Raw genomic sequence first — 27,913 nt, forward strand, 5'->3', positions numbered from 1 at the left:
GGGTATGAAGTTCAGTGGCAGAACCTCGTCTATGCTTATCTGGCTCATTAATTTTCCTCTGCGGCACAAAATTTCGTGAAAGGCTAGCTGGCGGATGCTGGCCCACCGATCCAGATCAGATCCCTCTTCCTAAAATTGGTGAAGTATTAAAATCTAGTGAAAAAGGTTATCGTAATGGGGTTGCTTTCACTTTTTCTTGAAGGAATATAGTGGGGAAATTTCAAGGATTTCTTAAAATTTGAATTGTCCCAATTTGATGTAAATGCCAATGGTCTCTTACCTTTTAACTTTAACAACGTCATTTTCTTTTAGGGTCATGAAAGGATGGCCACCACCCACAATGGATATAGAAAGTTGAACCCATGAACCTTGAGACATTTACAAACCAGTTCACAGGTTTCCTTTGCTTATGAATAGTATTTCCTCCGTTTAACTTCAGCCATACATGCCTGAGGAGACTGCTTCACGAATTAGTAGTTTTTCTTTCTAACTTGTTAGAATATCGTCCTACTTTTTAGTGCATGGACAATGGTATTATTCATCCTCGATCGGTTTTATGCTTCCATGTTTCTGAATGATCCAGGTTCGAGCCATTGACATTATGATTATATATGCAACTGTTTATCAGGTAGCACTTCGGAGACATTTGGCGGGCTGTGTCTTTGCAACTCCCTGCCAAGTAATTACAAAATTCTGACCTAGCAAAATGGGCCTCTTGAAATGACTTTTCAAGTACTTAAAAAAGTGTTCTTTTAAATGCAATTTTTTTTAAAAAAAAAAAGACATATTTTTAAGCATTTGAAAAGTCATTCCAAGCGGTTTATATATAAATGTAGCATATGTAGCATATTATATTTCAATGTTTAATTTGACATAATCTTTTGCCTATAGGTTTTTTGGGTTCTTAAGAAGTGGTAGGTTGTTTGAACTTTGGAGTTGAGTTTGAAAGGGTTTTCTCTTGTGTTATATATATATATATTTGAAGGATAAAGATAAAGTGAAGTAAAGCTGGTCAAAGCATGTCTGTTAGCCTACACTTTTTTAGGAATGACTTGATTTTTAGATTAATTATAGTTTTTCTTTAAATGTTTTGTCGAAAAACATTTTTAGGAACTTCTAAGCGACCCCTAGATTACCACCTCTTCCCTACACTGTTGAAATTTAGCACCAATTCTTCAGTATTCATTCTTTTTAACAAATGAACACAAAAATCATTTGTGTTTTTCAAATGATGTACTTGGATTTTTTTTTTTAAAGAAAAAACATTTGTTACCATCACATAATATCAATGTATTCAATACCACAACTATCCCTTCTTATAATTCATAGAGAAGCAACATGATAAACAAGTGTTGAAAACAGTTGCTGTAAACTATTATTTAAAACCCTAGTGACCTAAGCCAACTAATTTGATTGGGTATATTTCTGTATATATAAGCATCAAAAAGTCATATTTGTCCTTCAAACTCTCTTCCCCTTTATACTCACCCTAAAATTGCCTTCCCCATCATTTGACCAATTGATGTATGCCATGCATAGAATGGAAAACAGCATCTTATTTTGTAGTGCACATACATATCCATACACACACTTCACTTTAAGAGTTGAGAGTTAGGTAAAATATTAAAAGCCTTTTGAAATTACATGAAAAATGAACAGTTCTCTTCCTATGGGTTGGGTTGCCCTGTCTATATATAACCCACTTCATTCATCTCCACATCTTATTAGTAGCTTCCTATACCTCTCTCATTAAGAAAACCAGAAGAAAGTAGTGAGAGACTAGAGAATGGGTACAGAGAGATTAAGCTCTTCTCAGGATGATGATGAAGTGAGAAAGGGGCCATGGACAATGGAAGAGGACTTGATTCTGATCAATTACATTGCCAACCATGGTGAAGGAGTGTGGAATTCACTGGCCAAAGCTGCAGGTAAATTCTCTGTTTCTTTCGACTTTTCCTTTCTTGGCACAGAAATCTTGGCTTCTTATGCTGCTGAGATAATGAAACTTTGCTGTTATAACTTTGTAGGACTCAAACGTACTGGGAAGAGTTGTCGCCTCCGGTGGCTGAACTATCTCCGGCCTGATGTTCGGAGAGGCAATATAACTCCTGAAGAACAGCTATTGATCATGGACTTGCATTCTAAATGGGGTAACAGGTCAGGTTTCTTGATCATTTTAGCCAAGTTAATAAGGGTTATTGACTGTATACTTGTAACAAGTTTGTGAGTTTACGAGGAGGATGAGTATCTGCATTAGTTTTGAAAAATAAGTCATTTGTGAGAACAAACTAAAGAAAATTAGGAGAAAGTATTGATTAATGACTAGCTACCTGAATTTTCGACGGCTTCTGTTCTGAGAAACAAAGAGAAGTTTTTAAAAACAGCTCCTAATCCACATTCATCTCATGGACATAAATGCTTTTATCAACATACAAATACAAGTTTTTAGGAATGTTTGACATGGAAGCAATATCTTCTCTCTGTACAAGATACCGTTTAGGACAGCTTTATTGCACGTTTTAAAAACCTGCTGAATTAAGAATGAAGTGATGAAAACTTTCCATTTTTAGCTGAACCCTTGCGTTGATGTAGATAGCATCTCCTAGAAAGGAAAAAACACAAGGGGTTCTTTTCGGTTTTGGTTTGATGGAGAACCCCACTCAGTGCAATTGTCTTTTTTTNTTTTTTTTTTTTTTTTTTTTTTTTTTTTTTTTTTTTTTTTTTTTTTTTTTTTTATGGTTTATCTGAAGAACACACGTACTGAAATATATACACGAGTAGAATATGGGAAATAGTGGGAAACTGGATCAAAAACTTCGTGCAAAGTTCAAGAAAATATCATCAATGCATTCATAATACTGTAATTGATTGCGGATTTGAGTAAAGCTAAATGTGAAAGACACGAGAACACTCTCCAACACTCTCCATGGGTGAAGGGTTCAATTTTCACCTTCACAATTGTAATTCTTTGTTCAAAAACTGAAAAACATTGCAGGTGGTCAAAAATTGCAAGGCAACTCCCCGGAAGAACGGATAACGAGATAAAGAACTATTGGAGGACAAGGATTCAAAAGCGTATCAAGCAGCAGGGGGATGCCGAAAGAGTTCATGAACAGATGATGTCAATAGGTAGCTGTTCGGAGACGAACGACGACCATGCCATCAGCCCGTGCAGCCAAGTTTCGAGCTTTAATAATGTTGTGGAGCCAATGGAAATCAGCCATGACTATTTCCCACCATATGAAGGAGATACAGAGGCTATGGCCTTTCAGCAGACGACTTGGCCTCGTGGGGATGGGGCGAATGACGACTACTGGAGCATGGAGGATCTTTGGTCCATGCAATTACTTGATTGAAATGCTTGCAGGGAGGAACAACAAGTGCTGGGTTTAAATTATGTATAGTTGAACCATAAATAAAAATTTCCTTTTATAATATTATTACCTGATCTCTTTATATTAAATACTTTTTTGAACAATCTCTTCTCAATTTACACGTGCCTCTACACGAAATCATGATTATCAATGTCAGAATTTTTCGTCAAACGCTCTAAAAAACATGATAGATCGATATTTTTTCCTCTCGTGACAGTGTCAATACATCCTTATTATTTAGAAGTCACCAAAATGAGTTATTTCAACAAACAAACGATAAACGGTACTTTCCTTCGAGACAAAGAGGCTCGGGCGACAACACTCGGGTTGATTAGTCGTTTTCGAGAATGCTTATATGCAAGAAAGTAGGTGAGATATTGCAATGGCATCTTGTGAGGAATTTGGTCACATGCTTCTATTTTATAAAAGTTTGACAGCTCTCTCTCTTGTAAACGTGATAGAAGTACTACTCTATATGTGTGGCTTATTATATCTACACAGTTTGTGGGTAATGCTTTGAATTTTGTAGCTTCTGCTTTTAAATTACCCTAATCTCATCTGTAGCTTTCTTTCCTTTTTAGGAGTAATTTCGAAATTATTCTCTCAAAATATCGCAAATTTTTAAAATAACAACTCTATTGTCTGAACAATACTAAAGAATGCTGCATTCATTTTTTAAATTAGGGACCATAACATAAACTTAAAAAAAAAAAAAAATCAACTCCCTTACTTAAATGACTTTAATCACATTTAATTACTGATAAATACACTCAGTACTAATTAATTTTAATTAAGTGTTGAGATTGTGAAGTAGAGAAAGGAGCAAATTAAATTGTTTAATTTCTGTAAAGTTTCACTGTTTTCCAATGAAAGAAATATGTGGCCAATGTTACCTAAAACAAAAATGTTCTGGTGCAGCTGTTCCTATGGTATTACAGTACACCCCTTCAATCTATCCAACCAAATTTTGTGGCCAATAAAACTTCCCAAATTCAAACATAGATATTTAATAATAAAGCATTTTGGATTTTTTTAGTTTAATCTAAACAAGACCAAGACAACCGAACCTGCCCTTAGACATGGTTCCAAACCTATCTATCAGCACCTTGTCTTTCGATAGGGTTCTAAATGTGTCTGCACTTCCCCAGATATTTAAAAGAAGGTCAGACTAACAAGTGAGAAACATCGACCTTAATCAAGAAGAGACTAGTGTGGATTCAAACGTTCAACCTTTGGTTATTTATTTATTTAGATTTTTTGAACACATAATTAAATTTTTTTCTTAAAATATATATTTTTTTTAAATTTTAGAGTTTAGGGTAAGCTATGGCATGCATTTAATTCAACCCTTTTTTGGACAATAACATTACAAAGGTGTGGTGAATTTCAATTGGATGTACAAATATTTATTAGTATTTTTAATATATTGGTATAGGTTTCCACTATTCTTGTGCTGCCACGTGTCAATTGGCTCTAATATTTCTGGAATTGATTCTATAAAAAATATTAGTTTGTGATCTATTCTTTAATTATATATATATATATATATATATATATATATATATATATATATATATTTTCGGGAAAAATTCTTTAAAGACAACAAAAATAATAAAGAGTGGACCTATATTTAATTTATCTTAATTGCATGGCGCCTCTTTTCTTTAATTTAATTATATATATTATTTAATTTTGGTTATAAAGTTGTTGACTTTGGTTGCTTAAAATTAATGCAATTTAATCCTTGATTTTGTGTATTACTATTTTAGTCCACTATTTATTATTAAAAATTTGTTTAATTTATTATTAAATTTATTATTATTTTTATTATTTTAGACTTTTATATATATAATATATATATTAATTTAGGTGTACCAAGCTGTAAATAACCTTATTTAAATTTTAAAACTTGTCTCCGCTCAAATTATATTAAATTTTTTGGATTAAAAAATTCAAAATGCTAGAAAATTTGAGTTATACCTAAAATGGTAAAAGATTATAAATAATTCAATCAAATAAAATAAATGATCGTAAATCGTAAATTTATTCTAGTTTATAAGCTTGTTACTTTCATATCTACGGCATAAATTTGCACATGTGATAAATAAATATGAGGTTATTAAATCATGACGTTTTATTTCCACCACGTTTTATTTAACAAGATATTTACAAAAAAAGAAAAAAAAAACTGATATTTATTTAGCCCACGAGATAAACATTAAAAAGAATGAGATATACAAAACACAAGTACTCAATTATTATTATATTCCCATCCTGAGATGTCACTTCTTTACTAAAAAGTCCTCAAAATTAAAAGTAGGAAAGCCAACAAGATAAGGACTAAAAAGTAAATATGTGAAGGGCCTCATTTGAATTATCAAAACCCTAGGGATTGGCAAGCAAATTATAAAAAATGTGAGGGTAGCTTTCTTAAAAAAAATTAAAATTACTTCACATTAAAAAAGGGTAAACAAAGGACAAAAGAGAAGCCACTTTTTGCATTTTGTCCCCAACGCCCATTTCTCTTTGCAAATAAGACCTTCTCCCTTGTTATATATAAGCACATGTTATTTGAGGCACAAATGAATTGTAAATAAGAATCATGAAATACATGATATGCACGTGGAACATTTGGACAATTTCAGCACATGTTATGGTCGCCCATGTATGTATATGTATGTATATGTATGTATGTATCATCCATGCATGCATGGTGTTGTGTTTTACTAGATTTTGATGTTTGCATATGTAACCTTATCAATTGAATCCTTTATAGTTCTAAATGGCCCAATCTTCCTTTGGGTTGGGCCTTGGATTCAAAATCATTAGGCTTAGGCCCAATTTACACGGATCGAGTTTCTCGCTAAGAATTTTCGTGTCATCTTTGTATATAATTTTCGTCTCCGCCCCGATGTTAGTTAGTGGAGAAAGATCTCTTCCCGCTCCCTCTTTCATTCCTTGTTTAAACGAGAATTTTCCCATATTAATTAAGACAATTCCGGTAAGTTAAATAGACATTTCTAACTATAACTTAATTTGCCAATTTGTTGACATATTCGGGTATAATTCATTAAATTAATTATTTTAAAAAAATTATATTTTGTATGAACCATAATATTTCACAGAATTTTCGCAATTCACTTTGCAAAAAAACAAAAAAAAAACAAAAAAAAAAAAAAAAAAAAAAGGAAAGAAAATGTAGTGTGTGGCAGTGATAGAACGGAGGACAATATGGTAAATTTGTCATTTCTTTAACTGCCACGTGTCGCCGATATAGGATAGCTGGAAATTGATTTGTCTTTTGTACGCTGAAATAATATTTAAGAGAATGTTAAATGACGATTTTAGCCTCCATAATACTAATTAAAAATTTCAAATGTATTATTATTAATTTTTATTTATTTTTCATACAAAACATTGATAAAATTGAAATAAAATCCGAATTTAAAGAAAATGAAATTAAGTCCACACAAGAAAATATTATATAATTTTATCTTCTTCTTTATCTCTTGGAATGGTTCGGAAGGAGGTCTCATGTTCAGAATCGACTGCACCACCGGAGACCAATAGCGAGAGAGAGAGAGATAGAGAGGAGGAAGATGGGGAGGGCGTTTGTGTATGTGATTCTTGGTGGAGGCGTTGCTGCTGGTTATGCCGCCCTTGAATTCTCCAACAGAGGAGTCTCTCATGGCGAACTCTGCATAATCTCCGAGGAATCGGTGAGCAAATCCTTTCTATCTCCCCAATTCCTTACCTAACTTTACTTCCTCTTCTTCTTCATATTCTTCTTTGCAATGATTATCACATTTCATCGCCACGCACTTACATGATTCAACTTTTAGTTCAAAATAGGATTCCACTTTTCACAAGCAAATTCCCTGATTCAGGCATTCTTTTCGGAATCTCTGATTTCTTAAGTCTCGTCGTTATTATACCTGTTTTGTATGTATCTATTTGTCATCAACTGGAAATGGATTTTCGAGGCATATTGAATGGCACTCCTACTTCTGCCGGTGTTCTTTTCTTTATAAATAGAAATTTTCTCCCTATGATTTGAATATCATTAATTACCATATATGACACAGAATTTCTCTGCTGAACTGCTCATTCCCTGTTGTCGTGGAGCTTCTCAGTTGGATTAAACACGTAAACTAGAAGATAAATTGGTGTTTATAATAAAATCAGTACTATTTTGTTATTTTATTGCATTTGCTATTCATGTGCGAAGTGGGAATTATCTTTGATTTTTCATGATACCAAGTTTCTTTGAATCTCTGATAGGTAGCACCTTATGAGAGACCTGCTTTAAGTAAAGGGTATTTACTTCCAGAAGGTAGGACTTTTTACTTTGCCGCATCAATGGCTATTTGTGTATAATAGATTGGGAAAGGAAATAGAACAACTAACAGAAGCCATAGTGAGCATAGCTTATCGGTAGCTGACATGTACTCCTTTCTTTGAAGTCAGAAGTTTAAATCCTCGTATCTTCAATTGTTGTACTAAAAAAATCATTTTACGATAACTAACGCTTCAACGATACATTTCTTCAAGAATTATCGAAAACCAGGCGTTTCCTTGAGCATGGGATGGTTGCTCTTATCATTTAGCAGGATGCTAACTTTTGTATGCCATCTTGCTTAGCATCCGACAGAAACTTTTGCCATTGTTTTTTTTTTTTTAGGACACATACGTAATGTCAAATTCTATGCTAATGTGCAGCTCCAGCACGCCTTCCAGCATTCCACACATGTGTTGGTGCCAATGAGGAACGGTTAACTCCAAAATGGTACAAAGAACATGGCAAGTAATTCGTATCTGCCTTGTTTGGTCTGCAATTCTAACGCGTAGATGTAGGAAGCTCATAGACCATTTGATCATGCTAATCATTTTCTACTTATGCTCGCCTCTAGTTGAGTCATTTCATATCAATTTATACCTTTGTATACTCAAATGCACACAGCCAGAAATCAGGAGCATGCGATAATTTGATCATCTGATATCATTTCTGCTTTTTCATATACAAATTTGTATATCTCATGAGTCATGATTCAGGCAGGTATAAGTTGTGAAGCCTAGTAACCATGATTCTGTCTTCTCTTCAGGAATTGAATTAGTTCTTGGGACCCGAGTAATATCAGCTGATGTTAGGCGTAGGACCTTGTTAACAGCAGCTGGAGAGACTATCAGTTACAAGATTCTCATCGTCGCAACAGGTGCTCGGGTATAGAAGCAATCTTTTAAAGAAAGCACAATTTTCATATATTTTCGCTTTGTTTAGCTAACATCTGGGTATAAATGGTCCAAACTTGTTGCATATTGTGAGACAGATTTCACTGATCTAATAGATCTTGAAGTTTCATGGTAGTCTAGAATTGTAGTCCTTGGCTTCGAAATGTACATGTAGCCACTGTGTAAATGACTTCGAGTTCTCGCAATGGGTTGAGTATTTTTCTTTTTTTTCGTTCTTTCGGGTGTAGGCTTTGAAGCTAGAAGAATTTGGAGTGAATGGATCAGATGCAGAAAATGTATGTTATCTACGAGACCTAACCGATGCGAATAGGCTTGTTGATGTGATGCGTTCTTGTTCGGGGGGTAATGCTGTTGTGATCGGTGGTGGCTACATAGGAATGGAGTGTGCTGCATCTCTAGTGATTAATAAAATTAATGTAACAATGGTTTTCCCTGAAGCACAGTGCAGTAAGTAACCTAGCTATTCTGCTTTCTTTTATTGCTTATTAAGTCATTAACCATCCTTGGTGCATGCACAATTGGTAAACTTGAGGAACTTTTCATCTTTATAGTGCCTCGTCTATTTACCCCCAAGATTGCAAGCTTTTATGAAGATTATTACAAATCTAAAGGAGTGGAGTTTGTCAAAGGAACTGCCTTGTCATCTTTTGATATGGACGCTGACGGAAAGGTACTGCAGACTCAACTTTAGTGATTGGGTGAAAAAATATGAATTTGATGAGAGAAAGAGGAACTGATTCCTTGTTTGTTTCTTAAAGTTTTTCCTCAAAATTCCTTGTAGACACTGATTAACTAACCATTTTCAGGTTGTTGCTGTCAACCTAAGAGATGGAAAACGGCTCCTTGTAGACATGGTTGTTGTCGGAATAGGAATCCGACCAAACACGAGTCTGTTTGAAGGCCAACTGACCTTGGAAAAGGGTGGAATCAAGGTAAACGAAAAGATGCAATCGAGTAATAGCTCGGTCTATGCAGTTGGAGATGTAGCAGCATTTCCAGTCAAGCTTTTCGGTGAGACCCGGAGACTCGAGCATGTTGATTCTGCCAGAAAATGTGCTAGACATGCTGTTGCTGCCATTATGGAGCCAGAAAAATCTGGAGAGTTTGATTATGTACCGTTTTTCTACTCGAGAATATTCGCACTCTCGTGGCAGTTTTACGGGGACAATGTTGGGGAGGTCGTACATTTCGGGGATTTCTCAGGGAACACGTTCGGGGCTTATTGGGTAAACAAAGGTCACCTAGTTGGATCTTTTCTTGAAGGTGGAACAAAAGAAGAGTATGCAGCTATAGCCATGGTCACCGGTCTGAAACCTGCTATTGAGGATTTGGCTGAGTTGGAAAGCCGAGGACTGAGCTATGCCATGGCAGTTAGTCGCAAACCACCTCCTCCATCACAAATCACCAATGTTGGTGATTCTGGTCCTTCCCTTGTTCTAGAAAAACCAGTGTATCCATGGCATGCGACCGCTGGGGTTATCCTTGCTGGATCGATTGCTGCGTTTGCATATTGGTATGGGAGGAGACGTCGCCGATGGTGAGAAGAGTCGAGTCGTGTACCGGGTTTAGCAAAGCATCAAGCATGGGAGGTTTGATGATGTACCAATTATGTACTTGGTATCATTCATAACGGTGGGAAATATTGAATGCTATCAAACATATATTCAATTACAAAAAAGCTATATATAAAAAATAAAAAAAGTCCATAATTACTAGTTCGCTTTTTAGTTAGGTCATTATTGTCGTAGTTGGTTAGTTCTAATATTTTTAAAATGTTAATCAATCTAATCAGAATGGTGAATAGTTCAGAAAATATTTTAAAATTTTGACTATGAATTAAAATATATCGAATAAATACAATTTTTTTTATAAAAAAAAAAAAAAAATCAATATTGTCATGCTTACACGAACTACTATAGCTCGAGTTGGGAACTACTAATGCTCGAGTTGGTTTGAAATGAAATCGAGGAAAAACAGATTTCATACTATTATTTTGAATGAAAATATGGAAAGAAAGTGTTATAGTTAAGAATTATCTGCATGGAAGTAATACAATTATTAAATAAAATTGAAATAGAATAAGAGCTTACCTTTTCCTTATCTCCCTATTTTGCCCTCCACTGAGACCGAGTTGCTGAGTCTCTCTGGGGAGTAATAAGTAAAAAATATGAGGGGTAGTGAAGGAAGATAAAAGTACCAAACACCTTGTAAGTTCTATATCCAAGTCTTCCAACAACAATTCCTTATCCTATCATATCATCTTCTTCGTTCGTTCGTTCTGTCTTTCCTTTCTATTTTCACCAGAAGAAGAAAATGGCTTCCACACTCTCCACTCTCACTCTCCGTACCCCATCTCTCCTTTCTCATTCCCATTCCTCTTTCTCCACCCTCTCCTCCAAACCAACGACCCTCCCATTCCCATCCCACCGCGCCACCCGCCTCCGCCCCATCGCCGCCGTGTCAGCCCCTGAGAAAATAGAGAAACTCGGCTCCGACATCTCCAACCTCACCCTTGAAGAGGCCCGGATTCTGGTCGACTTCCTCCAAGACAAGCTTGGGGTCTCCGCCGCTGCCTTCGCCCCTGCTGCTGTTGTGGCAGCACCTGGCGGCGTCGCAGGTGGTGACGCAGCAGCCGAGGCAGTGGAGGAGAAGACGGAATTCGATGTGGTCATTGAGGAAGTGCCTAGCAATGCCAGAATTGCAGTGATTAAGTCAGTGAGGGCACTGACAAACTTGGCTTTGAAGGAAGCTAAAGAACTCATCGAAGGTCTGCCCAAGAAATTCAAAGAAGGGGTTTCGAAAGACGAGGCTGAGGATGCCAAGAAACAGCTCGAAGAAGCTGGAGCTAAAATCACCATTGTTTAATGGCGGCAGGGAAAAAGGAGTTAAATTTGTTTTAGAGAAACTCACTCAGTCTTGCGGATTTTCCATTTTTCTTGATATGAACTGTGAAGCCATGCTTATTTTCTGCTTCTATTCACCAAATTGTTGCCCTTGTTCTTCTTCTTCCTTCATTGGATCTGTAAAATTACATAAACTTGTATTTCAACGTCTATTTCTGTGAAATTCCATACAAAATTCCTGTTTTCTAGAGAGAAAGAGAATGGTTTTAACTATATATCTCACATGGAAAGGATGTTACCAAATCCCAAATGAGTCATCAATCAAATGAACAAAATAATGGCTGTATGCTTGAACAAATCACAACACAAATGCAAATCAGTGGCGAATTTGCAACCTTTACACACTAAATGCACAAGACGCTCACCAAAAGTTTCTTATTTATAAACATGATGAAGGGGAAATCAAAGAGGCCGTGAGTTTTACTGGCTGAAAACTCAGTCATCGATGGGATCTTCGGGCGTCTCGTCCTCCCTGCGTTTGATTGTAATGACAGGGCACTCGGCATGTTTTGCACAGAACTCACTTACAGTGCCCACAAAAACCCTACAGACATACACAAGAGGAATTTTCAGGCAGTTAGGTTTCCAATTCCGTAAAGGGTCAATGGTAAGCACAGACTCCGGACGGCTCTAAGACCGGAGCTTGGAAGAAATGATCAAATGTGGTTTGTACTTTAGAATCAGTAAAACTAGAGCATACTTCTTGAACGGGCCAAGCCCCCTGCTTCCCAGAACTAGAAAATCAGGTTGCACGCGTTTCGCCTCTAGGCAAATTACTTCAGTTGGATCGCCTTTCTTAAGCCAAGATTCGCAAGTAACCTACAAAATTGCCACACGATGATTGTAACACAAATGAACACGACCAACTTGCAATAGAACCATGTAAGTAGAACAAAGAATGACAATTGTGTTTAATATCCGAAAAGAAGAAGAAGAAAAAAAAAAAAAGATTTATCCAAAATTGCCTCCTTTTTGTGTGTTTAAACCGACACGGTAATATAACAGATCAAACCCACTACTAGTAGATATTGTCCGTTTTGGTCCTTTACGTAACGTCGTTGGCTTCACGGTTTTAAGACACATCTACTAGGGAGAAGTTTCCACACCTTTATAAAGAATGCTTCATTCTCCTCTCCAACCGACGTGGATCTCACAATCCATCCCCTTCGAGGCCTAGCTTCCTCGCTGGCACACTACTTGGTGCCTAGCTCTAATACCATTTGTAACAGTTCAAACCCACCACTAGTAGATATTGTCTGCTTTGGCCCTTTACGTATCGCCGTCAGCCTCACGGTTTTAAGACGCATCTACTAGGGAGAGGTTTACACACCCTTATAAAAATGTTTCGTTCCCCTCTCCAACCGATGTGGGCTCTCACATTTGGTTTATGTGGAATATGAACATCAAGTAAAGCTGGGGTTCTGGTCTTTAAAATCATGAAAAATCGTATAAACATGGATTACATTACCCCAAGTTCATGACATCTTGTGACAAAGAATTCAAGTAGTTGAAGCCCTCTTGAATTGTACCTAGGGTTCTGGTCTTTAAAATCATCAGAGGACGCAGAGATACTATCTGAGCCATCAAAACCTACAAGAAATCAAATGAGCAGAGTACTGTTTTGGTTAGCAGTTATTTTCTAGCATATGATACATGGAATCAGCATCATTTTGTAATATCCCACACATCAGTTCTCAATGTAATTATGTAAGATAAAGAATGGACGCATCGGAGAGATTGGAGGAGTCGTGCAGAAGGCCAAACTATTCAAGGTGTTCCAATGAGTGTANTAAAAAAAAAAAAAAAAAAAAAATGATCCACTTCCTCAAGTGATAGTATAGTACCTACCAACGGAACCAATAACCATTATGTTGTGAAATGGGAGATAGTCTTCCTCAAAAATGGCCAACGAATCTAAATATTCCATGAAGAGGGTAAAAGTAATATAACAAGACACACTTAATTATCATGTATTCTACAAGCTCTTTTAGGAGTGCTTCAACCTAAAAAACACTTATTCTCAAGAGTCATCCTAAATGGAATGTTATGTTAGATAATCAGACACCACACTTATGCTAATTTGATGCATGGGCTTGCTTGAGCTTTGCATTTGGTTTGTGAATGTTTTGGTCATATTTGGATGTTAAGTTCCTTGACGATTGGACAGATGAAATAGCATTAGTCTTTCTCCAAAGATGTTAATGGAAAAGATGGTTGAATCAATTACCAGGAAAAAAATGAATATCACCTAAATATTGCACGCATCTGTATCGGACAGGAAAAATACATCAAGAGGAGGACAGAGTAAGCTCGTTTCTTATTTATAGATTCGAAACTTCAACAAATTTTAAAACAGAGAATCCATTGTGTACAAGAAAATCATATAAACCAATCATCGGTGCGATCACTGGATATCTTATCAACTAATTTACAAAATTTTCAGATCAGCCGAGACGACAGGGCGGTAGCAGAAATAACACCTTCTTAAAAAGAAACACTTCCCTTCTCTGCTCCCAATCAACCAAAAAATGATCAAATTAAAGGTCGAAGTTCATCCAACGAAGCTCAAGATTCCGCAAAACAGGAAACAACCAACAGAATAGCATCGCATTTCACATAATCGATCAGCATTAGGAAAAGAAGGCATAAAGAAAAGAATAAGAGAGTAGAGAAATCGAAAGGAGACGGAGAACGAACCGTCTTCGTCAGGAACTTGGACATGGAGGAAGAGCAAGTGGAAACCAGAGGTGTTGGAGCGGACGATCTTCTGGAGAGTCCATTCGAAGGCCCTTCTACAGCTTATGGATGCATGCGGATAGCCATTGATGGTTGACTGGTTCACAGCAAGCATTATTCGAGTCGGTTGATCCTCCATCGTTGTCTCTGTAGTCGATTCTTCGCAAGAAGCTCTTTCCTCATACGATCTCTATCTCTCGAGTCTCGATGCTCAATGGTCGCCTGGATTCCGCTCTTATTTCTTGTCTACAAAAAAAAAAGAAAATAATATATATATTTTAACTATTTTATTATTTTATTTAAAATTTCCTAACCATTTAGTTGCTACACCAAACAAAAAAAAAACAAAAAAAATTTAATAGAATTTAATCAATTAATTATGGGATTAAATGTGTTTATAAACTACAAAACTTAATTCATTAACAACATATATGAACATTTAATTTTGATGAGATTTTTTATAATAAGGTTTAGATTATTATAAATTTATAGCATATTTAGTGAATTTAAAGGCTAAATTAATGCAAAATTAATAATAATTTAGATAATTTGTAACCTTTTACAAATTTGTATTCCCAGTGAAGGAAACTGTTCCAAACCCCAACTGACCCACCTGATGCAACTGCACCCAAATTCTCTCTGCTTCTTCCTCTCCGAACCACGGCGGCAGCCCCTCCTCACTAGCCGCACCCCCACCACTCTCCGCCGCCACACCACCGCCCTTACGTTCTCCTCTCCGCCCAATCAATTTCCTCTTCTGCCTGCTCTGCTGCAGACACCGCCGCCCGATCATCCACGGAAGTTTGACGAGAGCCAGAGCCAAGAAGCTGACAACCGAGCATGGGCATAAGCAGATGGCGACGCAGTCCGCAACCAAGCCGGTGGTGCACGACTGGCATTGCTTGCCGGAGCAGTCTATTAGATCGGCGCCGTCGTCCACCGCGAATCTCTGCCGCCGTGTGGGTTGAGATGAGTTTTTTTCCATGTTTGAATTCTCTTGTTCTGATTTCTTGATCAGAATCTGCAAGAAATTTAGATGAACGCTTTGAATGTAGTTTTTTTTTTCCTAAAGTGAGGTAAGACGAATACGATTCTCTACAATGATATGATATTGTCTCCTTCGAACATTAATTCTCATGACAATTTGCTTGATATTGTCTACTTTCATCTTCCATTATAAACCCAGGATCATTTCCTAAATTAGCCGATGTGGGACCTTCATCATCCAACACCTCCCTTCGAACAAACTCTTAGCCATGATATGATATTGTCCATTTTGAGTCTAAGATCTCATGATTTTGCTTTAGACTTCCCCAAAAGAGTTCATACCAATGAAGAGAATATTATTTGATTATAAACCTACGATCATTCCTTAGCCGAGATCGGACTTTCATCATCCAACAAAAAGTGATTTTAATTAAATAGGATTTTTACTTAAAAAAAAACACTTTTATTTCATTATTTTGGGAAGTAAAATAAATGGGTAAAAAATAGACACAAAAATAGGTTAAAAAAAAAGACCAAATAATATAATTAGTTTTAAATGGATAAGATAACACATGGGATGGTGGGCCAAACTTCATGACTGGGATAGCCCACCCAAATTACTCCTATTTTATTTCTTTATTTTTCATTAAAATAATATTACCCTTTTTATTTATTTATTTATTTTAGTTAAGAATAGTTAACTCTATAACTCTATAATAATTGGTATATTCTGTCTGAGAAAATTAAGAAAATGAATTATTTAAAAAAAAAAACGTTAAAGAAAAAATTAATTGGATGGCCAGTATTTCCTATGTTGGAAAAAGAAAACGCTCCCATGTTCAACCACACAAATTATTATTCTTTTTTTATTTTTTAAATGAGTTTAATTTTCAAGAAACTGAAGAAATATATATATATATATATATATATATATATATAGAAAGATTTTAATTGGATATAGTCAGCATTTCTATATTTGAGAAGAAAACACTCCAAATGTAATAATAATAATATATGATTTGAATTGCATTTGAAATTCAATATCAAACATTAAAACTAATTTGAAGATGAAAACAGAGGCATCTGAGAAAAGACGCGAAACCCTAAATAAACAAGGCGATCGGAAAACTGACCGGAAAGGAGAAGAGCGTCGGAGATTTCTTGGTAGTTGCCGGAAAAGCGAGGTCGTTGTGGAAGAGTTTCTGAGTTCGGGATCGATCTTCTTGTATTCTGTGCGATATATGAAAAGACAAACAAACAAAAAAAGATTTAATTATCGTAATCGGGAGTGATGTTGGATTCAGCATACAAATGTGTGCGAAGCATTCATGGATTTTGAAGAGAGAGAAACGGAAGAGAGAGAAGAAGAAGAAGAAGAAGAAGAAGAAATATTCACAGAGTACCGATGGCAGTGACAGCCAATATTGGGAACTGCTGCTGTCTTCCAAAACCTGCCTTTTCACTTTTCTCCTATTTAAATACCAATATAATATAATATATATATATATATATATATTATTTTATTTTATTTTATGCACTGATTTTTAGGAGAATCTAAAATTACAGCTTCTGAATTATTGGTTATTGACAAGTAACTGTAATTAGACCCACAAAGCAAGTTGTAGGAGTAATAAAAGAATTGTGCTCTCACTCTCTTCAATATGTATAAACAATATGTATAAACAAAGTAATAAAAAATGGACTATTTATATCAATAAATGCCACTCCTATAATTTTACCCTGGAATTCCTCCTTCAAGAAGATATGTATTCATTCAAGCAGCTACGTTGAAGGTTGCTTCTAAACATTAGATCAGACAGCTTCTTGTTCGACAGTTGAAACGAAACCGGAGAGTTGATTGTAGGAGTGGTTTGGACTATACTCCCAACTGGGACTCCGATCTCTGCTGCCAACATCGTTGCTTCATTCGCTGTTGAAATCACACGGTCGAAACATATGTATCTGCTGGAAGAATTTTCCTTCATTCCTTCATACACACAGACGTGTGCTTTGGCTAATTTGGTCACGTCCACCGTTGCCAGTAGACCATTTGTGTACATCTCTCGAGCTCCTGGATTGACATTAATGGAGGTCTTGAGTTTTTTTTTTAATATGTATGCATATAGATGTTGAAGTTTTAGATTCTTTTTCGATGGCTTTTGAAGTCTTACCTTTGAGATAAGCTATCGTTGGAGTTGAACTTCTGCGGTGGAAGTTGGGGCCAGTTATGAGCGCAGAACAGATAGTGGCTAGTTTTAGCCCACTTTCTTGTGCTATTTTCCATGCCACTTTCTCTGATTTCAGTTTCCCCAATGCAAACCATAGCTGCATAATAATCAAACTTCTTTGTTAGAAATCATGTTCTCAAGGAAGAGGAAGAAGAAATCGTGTTCTCAAGGAAGAAGAGGAGGAAATCATGTTCTCAAGGAAGAAGATGAAGAAATCATGCTCTCAAGGAAGAAGATGAAGAAATCATGCTCTCAAGGAAGAAGATAATGCTCTCAAGGAAGAAGAGGAAGAAATCGTGTTCTCAAGGAAGAAGAATAAATCATGTTCTTAAGGAAGGAAGAAGAAGAAATCATGTTGTTAATGATGAAGCAAGGAGAAAGAAATGGACTGACCTTTTTGTCTTGGCAAAGCTGTAAGCTGCTCCAGCAGGCATGGTCGACAATTCGTGAGGATCCAATGCTTTCACTTTCACCAGCTTGGTCCCGCCAGATGCAAGCAAGAAGAGAAGATGTAAGAACACAATTTCGTACGGTCTCTGTTCTTGCGCACGCCTCCATTACATTCTCAGTCGTCCTCACTTCCACTTCGCTCATTACTTTCTGTACCAATGTCCAATCCCCAAAACATCTTTAGAATACACTTCAAAAGCATCGAAACCTTGATATTTTCAAAAGTTCTTAGATCTATTGCATTAGACAAAATTCAAAACATGAACAATTACAAAAGCAGGACTAAACTTTTGATTTCATATTCTTCTGAGTTCTTAGTTCAATTAGCGGTGGCGATGCCAGTTCAACTATATCATATGAATGCTTCAGAATTTCCAGAAATTTTTAGAAGGTTCAACCAATGAAATCAGTATTAATTAAGGAGAAAATGACGTGATAGAGATCTGAACATGGAAGCGATGGGAGAGAACGAAAGCAATCGAGGCTCTAAAGCAAATGAAAAGAAATCAAAACTATCCTATATGATGCGATGAAGACAGGGATGTGAGAGTTCATTTAATGGCAGAAACTTTCTTTCCAAGAAAAGTAAAGAACAAGCCCTCACCGTGTAACCAGAAACACCAGAAGGATCAATGGAGGAAGAGGTGTGAAAAACGCCACGGCAGCCATTGAAGGCTTCCACTAAGCTATTTACATCTGTAAGATCCGCTACAACTACCGTCACGTTATGGCGGCCACTCGTCGTCTCTTCCAATTTGTTCACATCCTCTGCCATTTAGGGATTCCATTAGTCTCAAAATAACAACTCAACATTCCACTTCGATTTGAATCATTAGCAAATGAAATTGATCAATTCAAGTTCAAAATGAAGAATCAAAGAACTTCAATTAAGTAATTACACACCAGGATTATCAACAATGACACGAACAAAGTATCCGTGAAGTGATAGCTCGTTAACGATGGCGGAACCGAGAAACGAAACGCCGCTAGTTACACACACGACCTTCTCATCTGCATCGTCGATCGGCTTCAGTTTTAGGCTTTTAAATTCCTTGCCGTCTTTCCTCCTCTGAACACCGGCGCAGGCGACGAGCATGCGGCGGCACCGCTCCAACTCCGATACGAAAGTCTCTTCGGAACGAACTACAACACCCATTCCGCCGAATACACTGAAAATCTAGAGAGAGAGAGAGAGAGAGAGAGAAATTGGGAGGTAGAAAAATTGTTCGTGGTGGACAGCTGCGTGGATTTTCACTTACTTATAACAAAACTAACAGAGGCCACCGGAGGAGACAAAATATATATATATATAAATTTGGTTCGTTGAGGTTCAATTTAGACTGCGGAATAATAATAATAAAGATTTCAAAGTAGTTGGAATTATTGCGCGTCGGGCCAACCCAATATATATGTATATATCTAAATTAATAAACATACTCTTATATTTTGTTACAAAAATATTCTTAAAATTAAATTTTTAAAAAAAGTATAATAATGCTTCCGACCACGTGAAAAGTTATCTATTTATAATCAAACAAATTACAAATATATGGAAAGAATAATAAATGAAAAGATATTTATAGCAATAAAGAAAAATATCTAAATATTTAACTTACAATAAAATATTAATATGATATATATGGTAAACTATAATTTAGTATGCCTCCCCAATTATCTTAACAAAATATATAATATATATATTTTTTAGTTTTTAAAAGTAATACTTATGATTGGTTTAAAATAAAAAATAAAAAACATGTTTAAACTTTTTAAAAAAATATATAAAAAATACCTTTTATTTTTTTAGTACCACCTTTTAAGATTATTTATAAACCTTCAAAAACAACATTAAAAAGTTTAAAGATAATCTATGAAGTGTCGATAGACGATTTTGAATGGCATAATTCAAGTTATTTAGGTAATTAGATCATATAAATACTCCTCTCTCTTATATTTTATAATTGGTTTTTTTAATTAAAAAAAAGATTTATTCAACGACATATTTATAAAATTACAAAGAATAAATTATTAAGAATAAATACGTAGATCCAATGTTATATAAAAAATGAAATATAAAGTTTATTTTGACCATACATTTATTTTTAAATGTGTAGAAACGGTCCAACCGCGTGTAACTAAAATTTTGTTAATTACTAAGTCTTACTCGTTTTATAGTATGATTCATATGGTTTAGTAGGTCGATAATTGTTTTATTAAATGTAGCTACGTATCATTTAATTAATCAAATATATAATTTATTTTTAATTTGAAATGCTCATTTTTTATTTAAATTTTTAAATTGAAAATGTTTTAAAGAGAGAAAATAAAAAAAAATGGTTTGACATACTAAAAACAATAAAAATAAAGAAATAAATTGTAAGGGCACTGTTTAAAGAACTAGAAGAACAGAGAAAAACAAATGGTGGGTGGATTGACTTCGAAGTTCAAGAGTTGGTGAGCAAAGAAACTTGATTGAATTGACCCTAGTCACAACACTTTCACTCTTCCTTCCCGCATGGAAAGCTCGGGTGGTACTCGCTTTCCGGTTTCCCACAAGCAGGCCTCATTGGAAATCAAGGTATGGATTACTTGCTCTGGATTAAATTAATCCATCCTACACAGTCCTTGAACGAATTCGGGATTAGGGTGTTGTGATTTTCCCTGTAGCAGCGTTGTTTTCAAGGGTTGATTTTAATTTAAAGGATTCGCGTTTGCACATAACCTGTTTGCTTAAATGCCGCAGCTAGTTTTATTAGCTTTAATAGACTGGTGATTCTTCTGCGAGTTGCTGATGGGGAAGCTTGAATTTGGATGATACGGAAACAAATTTAAAGTGGGGTTAAGTGATTTGAGGTTTTAAATGGTGAATTTGTTCTTATTTTTTGGTGAATTCGAGTTAGGGATATGCAGGATGTTTACCGAAATTAAATTGCTTCTTCCTGCTTGTATTAATCATTTGAATATAATGCTTGCTTCAAATCCTCCTTGCGGCTTATTGTTTTTCATCGATAGTTACTTGATTTTGATGAACCAATACATTTCTTGCAAGATTCTACGCCTGTCATTGTATATTTTTTGAACATCTGTGGATTTCATTGCCTATGTTCTAGTTCAAATTCAGGGCACTTTACTATTCATCATTGGTTAGCTGAGGGAGTTAGTAATCTCATTCATATGTCTTCTGCTTTCAGGGAATCAAAACGGATATAGTCGTCTGTCGCCACGACGATCATTTTCTTGTCAGTAGGAGTTCGGTTTTATATTATTACAAGTGCATATGTTTTTGTTGGAGGAGGATGGGGAAATGGGGATTTTGGTATCTATTAGTGTGTGTTATTTACATCTCTGATGTTTGAAACTGATTTGAAGGTTATTGCAACTCAAATTGGAGCAATGGGGACTATGCTGCAAGCGAGGTGAGCAATTACTGGTCATTTCTGCAAAATTTAGCGATTCTATACCCTCAAATACACATATTTGTAATCAAACTTCCATCAATTAAGATCACAACCATTACACTTCGCAGACTTTCTTTTGGAGGAGTAACGCTTCATAGCTTTCAGCTTAAATATTGCTGAAAAAAATTTAACTTCCCAAGTTATTGGAACTAATGATTTATGCTTATTATGTTATGCTATATTAGAAGCTTCTTCTACATCTATATGTTACAATCCGCAGGAAGGAGGAGGGGATGGCAATTCATTCAACCTTCTCAGTGTCTACCGTTTTTGGCAAAAGAGATGAGGTAAGTCAGCTACGTTACAGTAGTTTGTTAGTGAATAATGCTGCGATTGATACATGGAATTTTCAGCCGATGCTGGTTGCATGTGCACGTCAGTTGATCGAACAAATCAGGTAAACCTTCCAATTCAACATCATCGAACTTTACGGTTTGAACACTTCTACTCCTTTTGAAGATCTGACTTCTGGGCATGTGTGTATGTGCTCTTTGGAAATCTGCGGATAATGTATACAATAACCGAAACGTGCTATATTTCTATTAAGTAGATAATCTGTCTTAATGTTTGGGATCTTGACTTGTCAGACTCTGATTTATGGAAATGCTACATTCCTTATTTGGTGTCTTTTAGCTTTGCTGGGTGTTCTACTAGAGACGCTTCTTAAAGCTTCTTTAACATGGCTTAAGGCTTAATGAGAGATCCAACTATAGAGCTTAAAACTTGTCATATTATAAGGAATGCTTTCTTTGTTCGCTTCTCCAACTGATGTGAGATCTCACAATAGCCGAAAGAAGACAACATCTGCTAGCGGTAGGCTTGGACTATTACAAATGGTATCGGAGCTAGACACCAAGCGGAGTGCCAGCGAGGACGCTAGGACCCTAAGGGGGGTAGATTGTGAGATCCTACATTGGTTGGAGAGAGGAACGAAACATTCCTTATACAGTCCAAAGTTAAGGTCCTTAACTTTTTGGAGTGGGATCTCTGACTAACTAGATGGGTAGACTTTGTGGTGATGCTTGGCAATTCCACTTTCTCTGGGAGGGAGAACTTTATGGCAATGCAAGGGCTTTTCACTACTACTTTAGACATTTACTTGAAGTAGACCCACTTGTAGAATTCTTAGAATACATTTATTGATGTGCATATTGAAGCATAGAACTTTTTACGCCCCATCAAGATAGCCACATTCAAATAACATGCTGAAATTATTCTTTTGTTTATGCAGTTTATCAGGTTCATACAAGCCATTATTAATCTCTCTTGGCCTAAAAGACCATTCTGTGGTAATTACTCAAATATGTTATTTTTTCCAGACTTAGTAAATTGAATAAGTTTAATTGGATTCTTCCTGTTTTGCAGGAGACAATGAGAGGCATTGTTACTGCCGTGTCTGAGAATAAACTTTGGTAATATTTGACTTTTGCTGCTTAAACCCTCGTTTTGTTCACATTCAGTAAGATACATATTTATATTCCTACTTCTGTGACCTTTTTTGGTGGGGTTTTGACGATTTATTGGCAAATGATCTCTTGTCTGATCAATAAGATAGTAGACGAGAATGAGATTTCAAAAGTAGATTGTGTGATTAGCTCTATTGTTTTTAGTTAACGATGTATCAGTGAAGATTCAAACATCTAACTTTAAGAATAGATGTAATATCTTATCCTGTTTGTTGGAGAATGAAACGTGGTTCCAGGCATTCAAACATCTATTCTTGACGATGTATCAGTGAAGATTCAAATATCTAACTTTAAGAATAGATGTAATATCTTATCCTGTTTGTTGGAGAATGAAACGTGGTTCACGGCGGAGGTTCTAAAGCCACCCATTAGTGACTCAGTGGCTTGCTTTCATATTGTAGCCCACTGTGGTTGGAAATGCATGGTGGAATGGTGGAGTCTGAGACAAGAGGGCATAATAAGAAAGTACAAAATTATATTTTTTAAAATCAATTATACTAGCATAATTAATCTTGTAAAATCATAACTCTATACTAAACAATATCACATGCTATTGCAAAAATGTTGTCTAAATAAAATTTCAAGCTTTTGCATCATTGAGGCAACAAAAAATGGCAAATTTCAATGCTATTCGTTTGCAGAAGAATATCATTCATTATTCTGTTCTCGTTATGAGGAGTGTGAGAAAGCAAGAAAAAAACAGAAACGGCAGTATATTACACGATCAGCATTACAAGATACATAGGAAATACATTAAAGAACACAAAATTTTCGGTGTCTGCCTTTTGGCATCACTTATAGTACACTACAAATACAATAACGATTGGCTCATATCATCCACTGAAATTTCTTGCAGACAGAGACAGCCACACATTAATAGCTAAAAGAATAATCAAGGAGCGAAGGCATCTGGACGATCTACCCATTGTGCTTCATGTGCTTTCTTTTATGTTTTCTCTTTATTTTGCATAGAAATCATGTGTCTTTCGAACTGTGAAAACCAAAGGGAAATACATAAAGTCCGGTTGTTGCTTTCATCACAAAGGCCACCAGATTCAAGGCAATTAAACAGAATAATATTGAGTTTCCAATCAAGTATAATATAATACCTCGGCATTTTTCAACTTCTGCTCCTCTAATTCTTCAACAAGACGATCAATTCTGAAATTAGAAATAATCGAACATTAGGTTCATGAAAATTTGGTTAGAAACGTAAATGGTAAGTTGAATGCTTGGTCTTAAAATTATACCTCTGCTGCAGATGAACGACCTGAGATTGTAACTCTCTTTCCCTCAAGGTAGCCGGTGGTGTCTGGTCAACATTGAAACTATCATTAGATGAAGTAGCCTAGAAAATGTCACATAAAAAGCACAAATAACTGCATTCGATAAGAGCCATGACCATGATCCGGCAGCCTTTGGCATCAAATATAAGAACAAAGCCGATTTCCCCTCAGATAATTTGGAAAGAAGACTGACGCAATCAGCTTGGCACACATGATATTTATTGTTATCATGCCCATTAATTCCACTTTGCCATTATCATTTATTGTTATGATATTTAATGTACCCTGTTTCTACTGTTATCATGCCGATTATTCTTCATTTTTCCTTTGTACAGAAAAATCGCAATCCAGTAATGGCAAAGCATGTAAATGCCTCAATTATGGGTATTTAAAAGATGTGGAAAACTCTCGGGGGTTGGTTTGGGTCTTCACTAGGTTCAGTTCCTCCCTCTTGGTCTCAATTACTAAAGATTTCTACGCTTTATCTCTTGTTCTTTTAAATTGGAGCCTTCTCTATAGTTACCAGTTTGTTACTTTTTGTTTGTTTTTTGCTCCTTTAGTTATGAGATTTCCTTTTTCTGTATAACCCTTGTGTGTTCTTTCGTTTTTTTCTAATAAAAGTTGGTTTTTTCATAATTTCTTTTTCAAAAATACAAACTCGATTATGTACCACTGAGCGGATTTTTTCAAAATTAACAAGGAAATCAAGTTCATCTATGTACCTGCAGAAGGTCACTGGTGACCGTCTCTGATACATCTGGATTCTTGCCTGTCAGTAAAAAATATAGTATAAGAAAATGTGCCAAAAAGCCAATTATAATAACAAAAAGAGGAAAATACCAGATGTTTGTTCCAAATACTTGATCAATTTAACAATTTCTTCCTGTCAACAATAATGATAGAAATAAGAAAATTATTTTGAAGCACTGCAAATACAAACAAGAAGGGCGAGAAAAACAGACCCGTTGAAGGATGTTCTGCTGCAAAATGCATTGCATCGATGGAAGGAGTAGAGCAGGTGTGAGGTTCATGGATGTTGGACTTACCGTCCCTCCACAGACTGGGCTAAATGAGCCCGTCATAGGACCCTAAATACAAAAACAGAATGGCAATGGTTACAAAGCCATTGCCTAAAAGGTAAATGTCTAAGTTCATTGGTGATATGAGAAGTCAAGTGCACAAATCCCCAAGGCATACAATATCCAAATCGATTGGTAGAAAATAAAATAAAAACTAGTAAGATCAAAAGTCCACTTAAAAGAAATGGTAAATTTGACGGGAAATTTTCTACCAATCAAAAGTACCAAGAGCCTCATAAAAAGTCAATAAATGCAGAAGTGCACGAAACTCAAATGTGAACATGAATACATGCATGGTATAAAATCAAAATAACAAGTAAAAATCCACCTGTTCTTAGAAAAGATGGCATACTTCGAATTCTGCATAAATTGTTGGCTTGCTAACTTTATTATTTTGTTGGGAGTTTGGTTCGAGAAGAACAATAAGATTTTTAGAGAGATGGAGTGGCCGTTTGTTGAGATTTAAGAGGGGTGAGATTTGATGTGTCCCTTAGAGCGCATCCCTAGGCCTTTTTGTAATTAGGATCTTAGTTCAATTTTGTTGGATTGGAGTCCCTTATTGTAGTTGGTATGGGTCTCTACTTTTTATTGGGCTTGATTTTTTTTGTATGCCCTTTTAGATTCTTTCATTTCTTTAAACGAAAGATCAGTTTCTTACCCCTAAAAAAAAGGGCTTAAAGATGCATGTTTGAAGTCGAAATAATTTGCTCAAGTAGTTCAAAATAGTCATACCCTCACAAACCCAAATTGATAAAATGGAAAATGAGTTGAAGATTAATATGATTAAAAATTCACTTTAAAGCAGGAATAGATTTTATGGGGGAGAATTTCAACAAATCAAAAGTACCAAGAGACTCAAGTATAGTCAATAATGCAGATGGAAATACAAGGTATTCAATCAGTTGCAAAAGCACAGCATGATCAGCATGCGTGACATGAAATTGAAATAACAGGCAACAAAATCAAGGACTGCATTTATTCACTCTAACAAATAAACTTAAAAGGAAGCGAATAAACCCCTATGAAAAGATAAACATCTTAATGTCAGAATTTTGCTAAAATTTTTCAAAATAAATCATTCAAAAATCACAATAACGAAGGAATTTATCTTAAACTTGAGAAGCCAGCATGTTTTCACGAGCATAACAAAAAATTGCAAAAGAAAGTTCATAGTTCTGAAAATATTCAAACAGCACAAGAAGAAAGAAGAGACCAAACCACCTGACCTTTGAGTTTTTTTTATCCCTAACATGGTCACATAATAGGTCAAATACAATGAGGATTAAACTTGATGGTTTTCCAAGGAAAAAGGTAGGATAATAGTTCGTATGCTTTATATCATGGGCCTATTCACTACAGATATACACGCTGCAAATTACTAAAATTATATCTCTGCAATACTTCCCTTCTACACATGATTCAAACCTGCAAGGCAATTAAGTTTTGTACAAGATTTCAAAGTAAATGCAAAAATACCTTCGGACTAAGTTCTGCTGAAGTCACTTTAAACCGCCCCTTGCGTTGAACAACTGTTCCATCTGATGTATCCTCGACTGAATAAGATATGTAAGAATTTTATGACCTTAAAGTTGTTAATATGAACTAATTTAAGCCCAGAGGAATAGAGAAGCCAAAGAACATACCAGATGAAACGTTATTTGTATCTCTTTTCTGGCGATATAATAATGGACCACTGTAATTACGCTCAGATGGAAGTTTTGACTGCAAATAGTCCCTTTGTTGAAGTTTGAAAAAAAAAAAAGTTATGGTCAGACTTGCCTAAACCACATTGTGAACATCCAAAACAGAAACATTTCACAAACCAAAGGAAAACGTGTTCTTCAACTGATAAAGCTCATTCTCAAATTTAAAATTAAGAGAAACAGCATAGAATCCATTAAGATACCGGCTGCCTTTTGTCTTTGGCCTTAAGGGCGTTTGTTGTGTGAGGGGATGGCAAAGGATCCCTCGCACTTGAGATAAAAAAAAAAAGAAAATAAGAATCCATTCAAACTTGAAGCAAAAAATTCAAAAATCAAGTAGAACAAACATCCTCAAGTAACAAGCTCATTATCTAATACAGAGAGTACGAGCAGATGGATGGTGACTTTGCTGGAACTATAAAACCACGACAAGGAAAATATAATGCATTCACAATAGTGTAAATTAGAATAAAGCATACCTATCACCATCGACAATAATCTTTTTAGGAGAGACAGCATTGTCAGAAATTAGTGAGCCGCTGAAAGACCTCTTATTCTCTGACATGTAATGACGTGGTAAGGAACCACTTTGCCCTGAACTCTCACCCTCGGTTCTTCCATTTTCTCTATCCACTGGCCATACACTGTCTGTGCTTATATCTTCATAGATGTCAAAACAATCTCTGCATCCGAGTATCAAGACACAATATTACAATAAAGAGAAACTGTCATTTTGATTTTTCCTTAAATTATCAGATCAAAATTCACCTCACGGTTTAAAAAAAGTTAATAAAGTAAAATAGGAATGTAATATAAAATGAAACATTGACAAATTGTTGAGAGTTCAAAATTGATTGCTTCAAGTTTATTTACTATAGATGTTCCTAAAAAAATTGCAGAATAACTTAAAGACGTTTTTTCTTTTATTTATTATTACTATTATATATATATACATATATATATTATTTCCTTTTTTTTTTTTTTGGAGGGGGG

The 27,913-nt window shown here is 35.5% G+C and overlaps 7 protein-coding genes across 12 annotated transcripts in view; 4 read left to right on the plus strand and 3 right to left on the minus strand.

Annotated features, from left to right (window-relative positions):
• Positions 1 to 119: 119 nt before the first annotated feature.
• On the plus strand, positions 120 to 3,463 carry LOC111809453 (myb-related protein 305-like). Its single transcript, XM_023695916.1, has 3 exons — positions 120 to 1,928; positions 2,028 to 2,157; positions 2,996 to 3,463. Exons 1-3 carry the CDS (start codon positions 1,787 to 1,789, stop codon positions 3,354 to 3,356), a joined length of 633 nt encoding a protein of 210 aa, XP_023551684.1. The 5' UTR covers positions 120 to 1,786; the 3' UTR covers positions 3,357 to 3,463.
• A 3,373-nt stretch (positions 3,464 to 6,836) lies between these two features.
• LOC111809016 (monodehydroascorbate reductase 4, peroxisomal-like) lies at positions 6,837 to 10,339 on the plus strand. 2 transcript variants are annotated; one of them, XM_023695321.1, is made up of 7 exons: positions 6,837 to 7,093; positions 7,656 to 7,707; positions 8,094 to 8,174; positions 8,477 to 8,595; positions 8,852 to 9,071; positions 9,176 to 9,294; positions 9,431 to 10,339. In XM_023695321.1, the coding sequence occupies exons 1-7, from the start codon at positions 6,974 to 6,976 to the stop codon at positions 10,163 to 10,165; spliced, it is 1,446 nt and encodes a 481-aa protein (XP_023551089.1). In that variant the 5' UTR covers positions 6,837 to 6,973; the 3' UTR covers positions 10,166 to 10,339. The 2 variants fall into 2 exon arrangements, with proteins under 2 accessions (XP_023551089.1, XP_023551090.1); XM_023695322.1 differs by lacking the exon at positions 8,094 to 8,174.
• Positions 10,340 to 10,645: 306 nt separating this feature from the next.
• On the plus strand, positions 10,646 to 11,709 carry LOC111809019 (50S ribosomal protein L12, chloroplastic). Its single transcript, XM_023695327.1, has one exon. The coding sequence runs from the start codon at positions 10,938 to 10,940 to the stop codon at positions 11,487 to 11,489; it is 552 nt and encodes a 183-aa protein (XP_023551095.1). The 5' UTR covers positions 10,646 to 10,937; the 3' UTR covers positions 11,490 to 11,709.
• LOC111809018 (universal stress protein A-like protein) lies at positions 11,553 to 16,718 on the minus strand. 3 transcript variants are annotated; one of them, XR_002817168.1, is made up of 8 exons: positions 16,654 to 16,718; positions 16,384 to 16,480; positions 14,877 to 15,284; positions 14,225 to 14,509; positions 12,996 to 13,117; positions 12,228 to 12,346; positions 11,893 to 12,071; positions 11,553 to 11,644 (listed from the first exon to the last, which is right to left on the minus strand). XR_002817168.1 is itself a non-coding variant. In XM_023695326.1 (7 exons), exons 4-7 carry the CDS (start codon positions 14,400 to 14,402, stop codon positions 11,963 to 11,965), a joined length of 528 nt encoding a protein of 175 aa, XP_023551094.1. In that variant the 5' UTR covers positions 14,403 to 14,509; positions 14,877 to 15,284; positions 16,384 to 16,480; positions 16,654 to 16,718; the 3' UTR covers positions 11,729 to 11,962. The 3 variants fall into 3 exon arrangements, 2 of the variants coding, with proteins under 2 accessions (XP_023551094.1, XP_023551092.1); XM_023695326.1 differs by lacking the exon at positions 11,553 to 11,644 and having other exon boundaries at positions 11,729 to 12,071; XM_023695324.1 differs by lacking the exons at positions 11,553 to 11,644; positions 11,893 to 12,071; positions 12,228 to 12,346; positions 12,996 to 13,117; positions 16,654 to 16,718 and having other exon boundaries at positions 14,417 to 14,509; positions 14,820 to 15,284; positions 16,384 to 16,647.
• A 141-nt stretch (positions 16,719 to 16,859) lies between these two features.
• LOC111809017 (cinnamoyl-CoA reductase-like SNL6) lies at positions 16,860 to 19,176 on the minus strand. Its single transcript, XM_023695323.1, has 5 exons — positions 18,832 to 19,176; positions 18,533 to 18,696; positions 17,872 to 18,078; positions 17,422 to 17,575; positions 16,860 to 17,321 (listed from the first exon to the last, which is right to left on the minus strand). Exons 1-5 carry the CDS (start codon positions 19,082 to 19,084, stop codon positions 17,005 to 17,007), a joined length of 1,095 nt encoding a protein of 364 aa, XP_023551091.1. The 5' UTR covers positions 19,085 to 19,176; the 3' UTR covers positions 16,860 to 17,004.
• Positions 19,177 to 20,329: 1,153 nt separating this feature from the next.
• LOC111809020 lies at positions 20,330 to 24,771 on the plus strand. Of its 3 annotated transcripts, none has more exons than XM_023695330.1 (8): positions 20,330 to 20,506; positions 21,120 to 21,167; positions 21,298 to 21,344; positions 21,607 to 21,673; positions 21,740 to 21,783; positions 22,618 to 22,675; positions 22,752 to 22,798; positions 24,474 to 24,771. In XM_023695330.1, coding segments are annotated over exons 1-8 (375 nt in total). In that variant the 5' UTR covers positions 20,330 to 20,443; the 3' UTR covers positions 24,475 to 24,771. The 3 variants fall into 3 exon arrangements, with proteins under 3 accessions (XP_023551098.1, XP_023551097.1, XP_023551096.1); XM_023695329.1 differs by lacking the exon at positions 24,474 to 24,771 and adding an exon at positions 23,709 to 23,895; XM_023695328.1 differs by lacking the exon at positions 24,474 to 24,771 and having other exon boundaries at positions 20,332 to 20,506; positions 22,752 to 23,099.
• The window catches only part of LOC111809021 (serine/threonine-protein kinase BLUS1-like), a 12,016-nt gene continuing 7,567 nt past the window's right edge, over positions 23,465 to 27,913 (minus strand). Inside the window, exons 13-21 of the mRNA XM_023695331.1 lie at positions 27,400 to 27,603; positions 26,861 to 26,952; positions 26,694 to 26,770; positions 25,101 to 25,226; positions 24,979 to 25,021; positions 24,861 to 24,907; positions 24,103 to 24,164; positions 23,962 to 24,013; positions 23,465 to 23,843 (exon numbers count right to left, since the gene is read on the minus strand). Coding sequence (XP_023551099.1) covers positions 23,799 to 23,843; positions 23,962 to 24,013; positions 24,103 to 24,164; positions 24,861 to 24,907; positions 24,979 to 25,021; positions 25,101 to 25,226; positions 26,694 to 26,770; positions 26,861 to 26,952; positions 27,400 to 27,603 — 748 coding nt within the window. The 3' untranslated portion in view covers positions 23,465 to 23,798. The remainder of the gene's footprint in view (positions 23,844 to 23,961; positions 24,014 to 24,102; positions 24,165 to 24,860; positions 24,908 to 24,978; positions 25,022 to 25,100; positions 25,227 to 26,693; positions 26,771 to 26,860; positions 26,953 to 27,399; positions 27,604 to 27,913) is intronic.

This window comes from Cucurbita pepo, chromosome LG13, assembly GCF_002806865.2.
Source record: "Cucurbita pepo subsp. pepo cultivar mu-cu-16 chromosome LG13, ASM280686v2, whole genome shotgun sequence".
In the NCBI taxonomy this organism is placed as follows: Eukaryota; Viridiplantae; Streptophyta; class Magnoliopsida; order Cucurbitales; family Cucurbitaceae; genus Cucurbita; species Cucurbita pepo.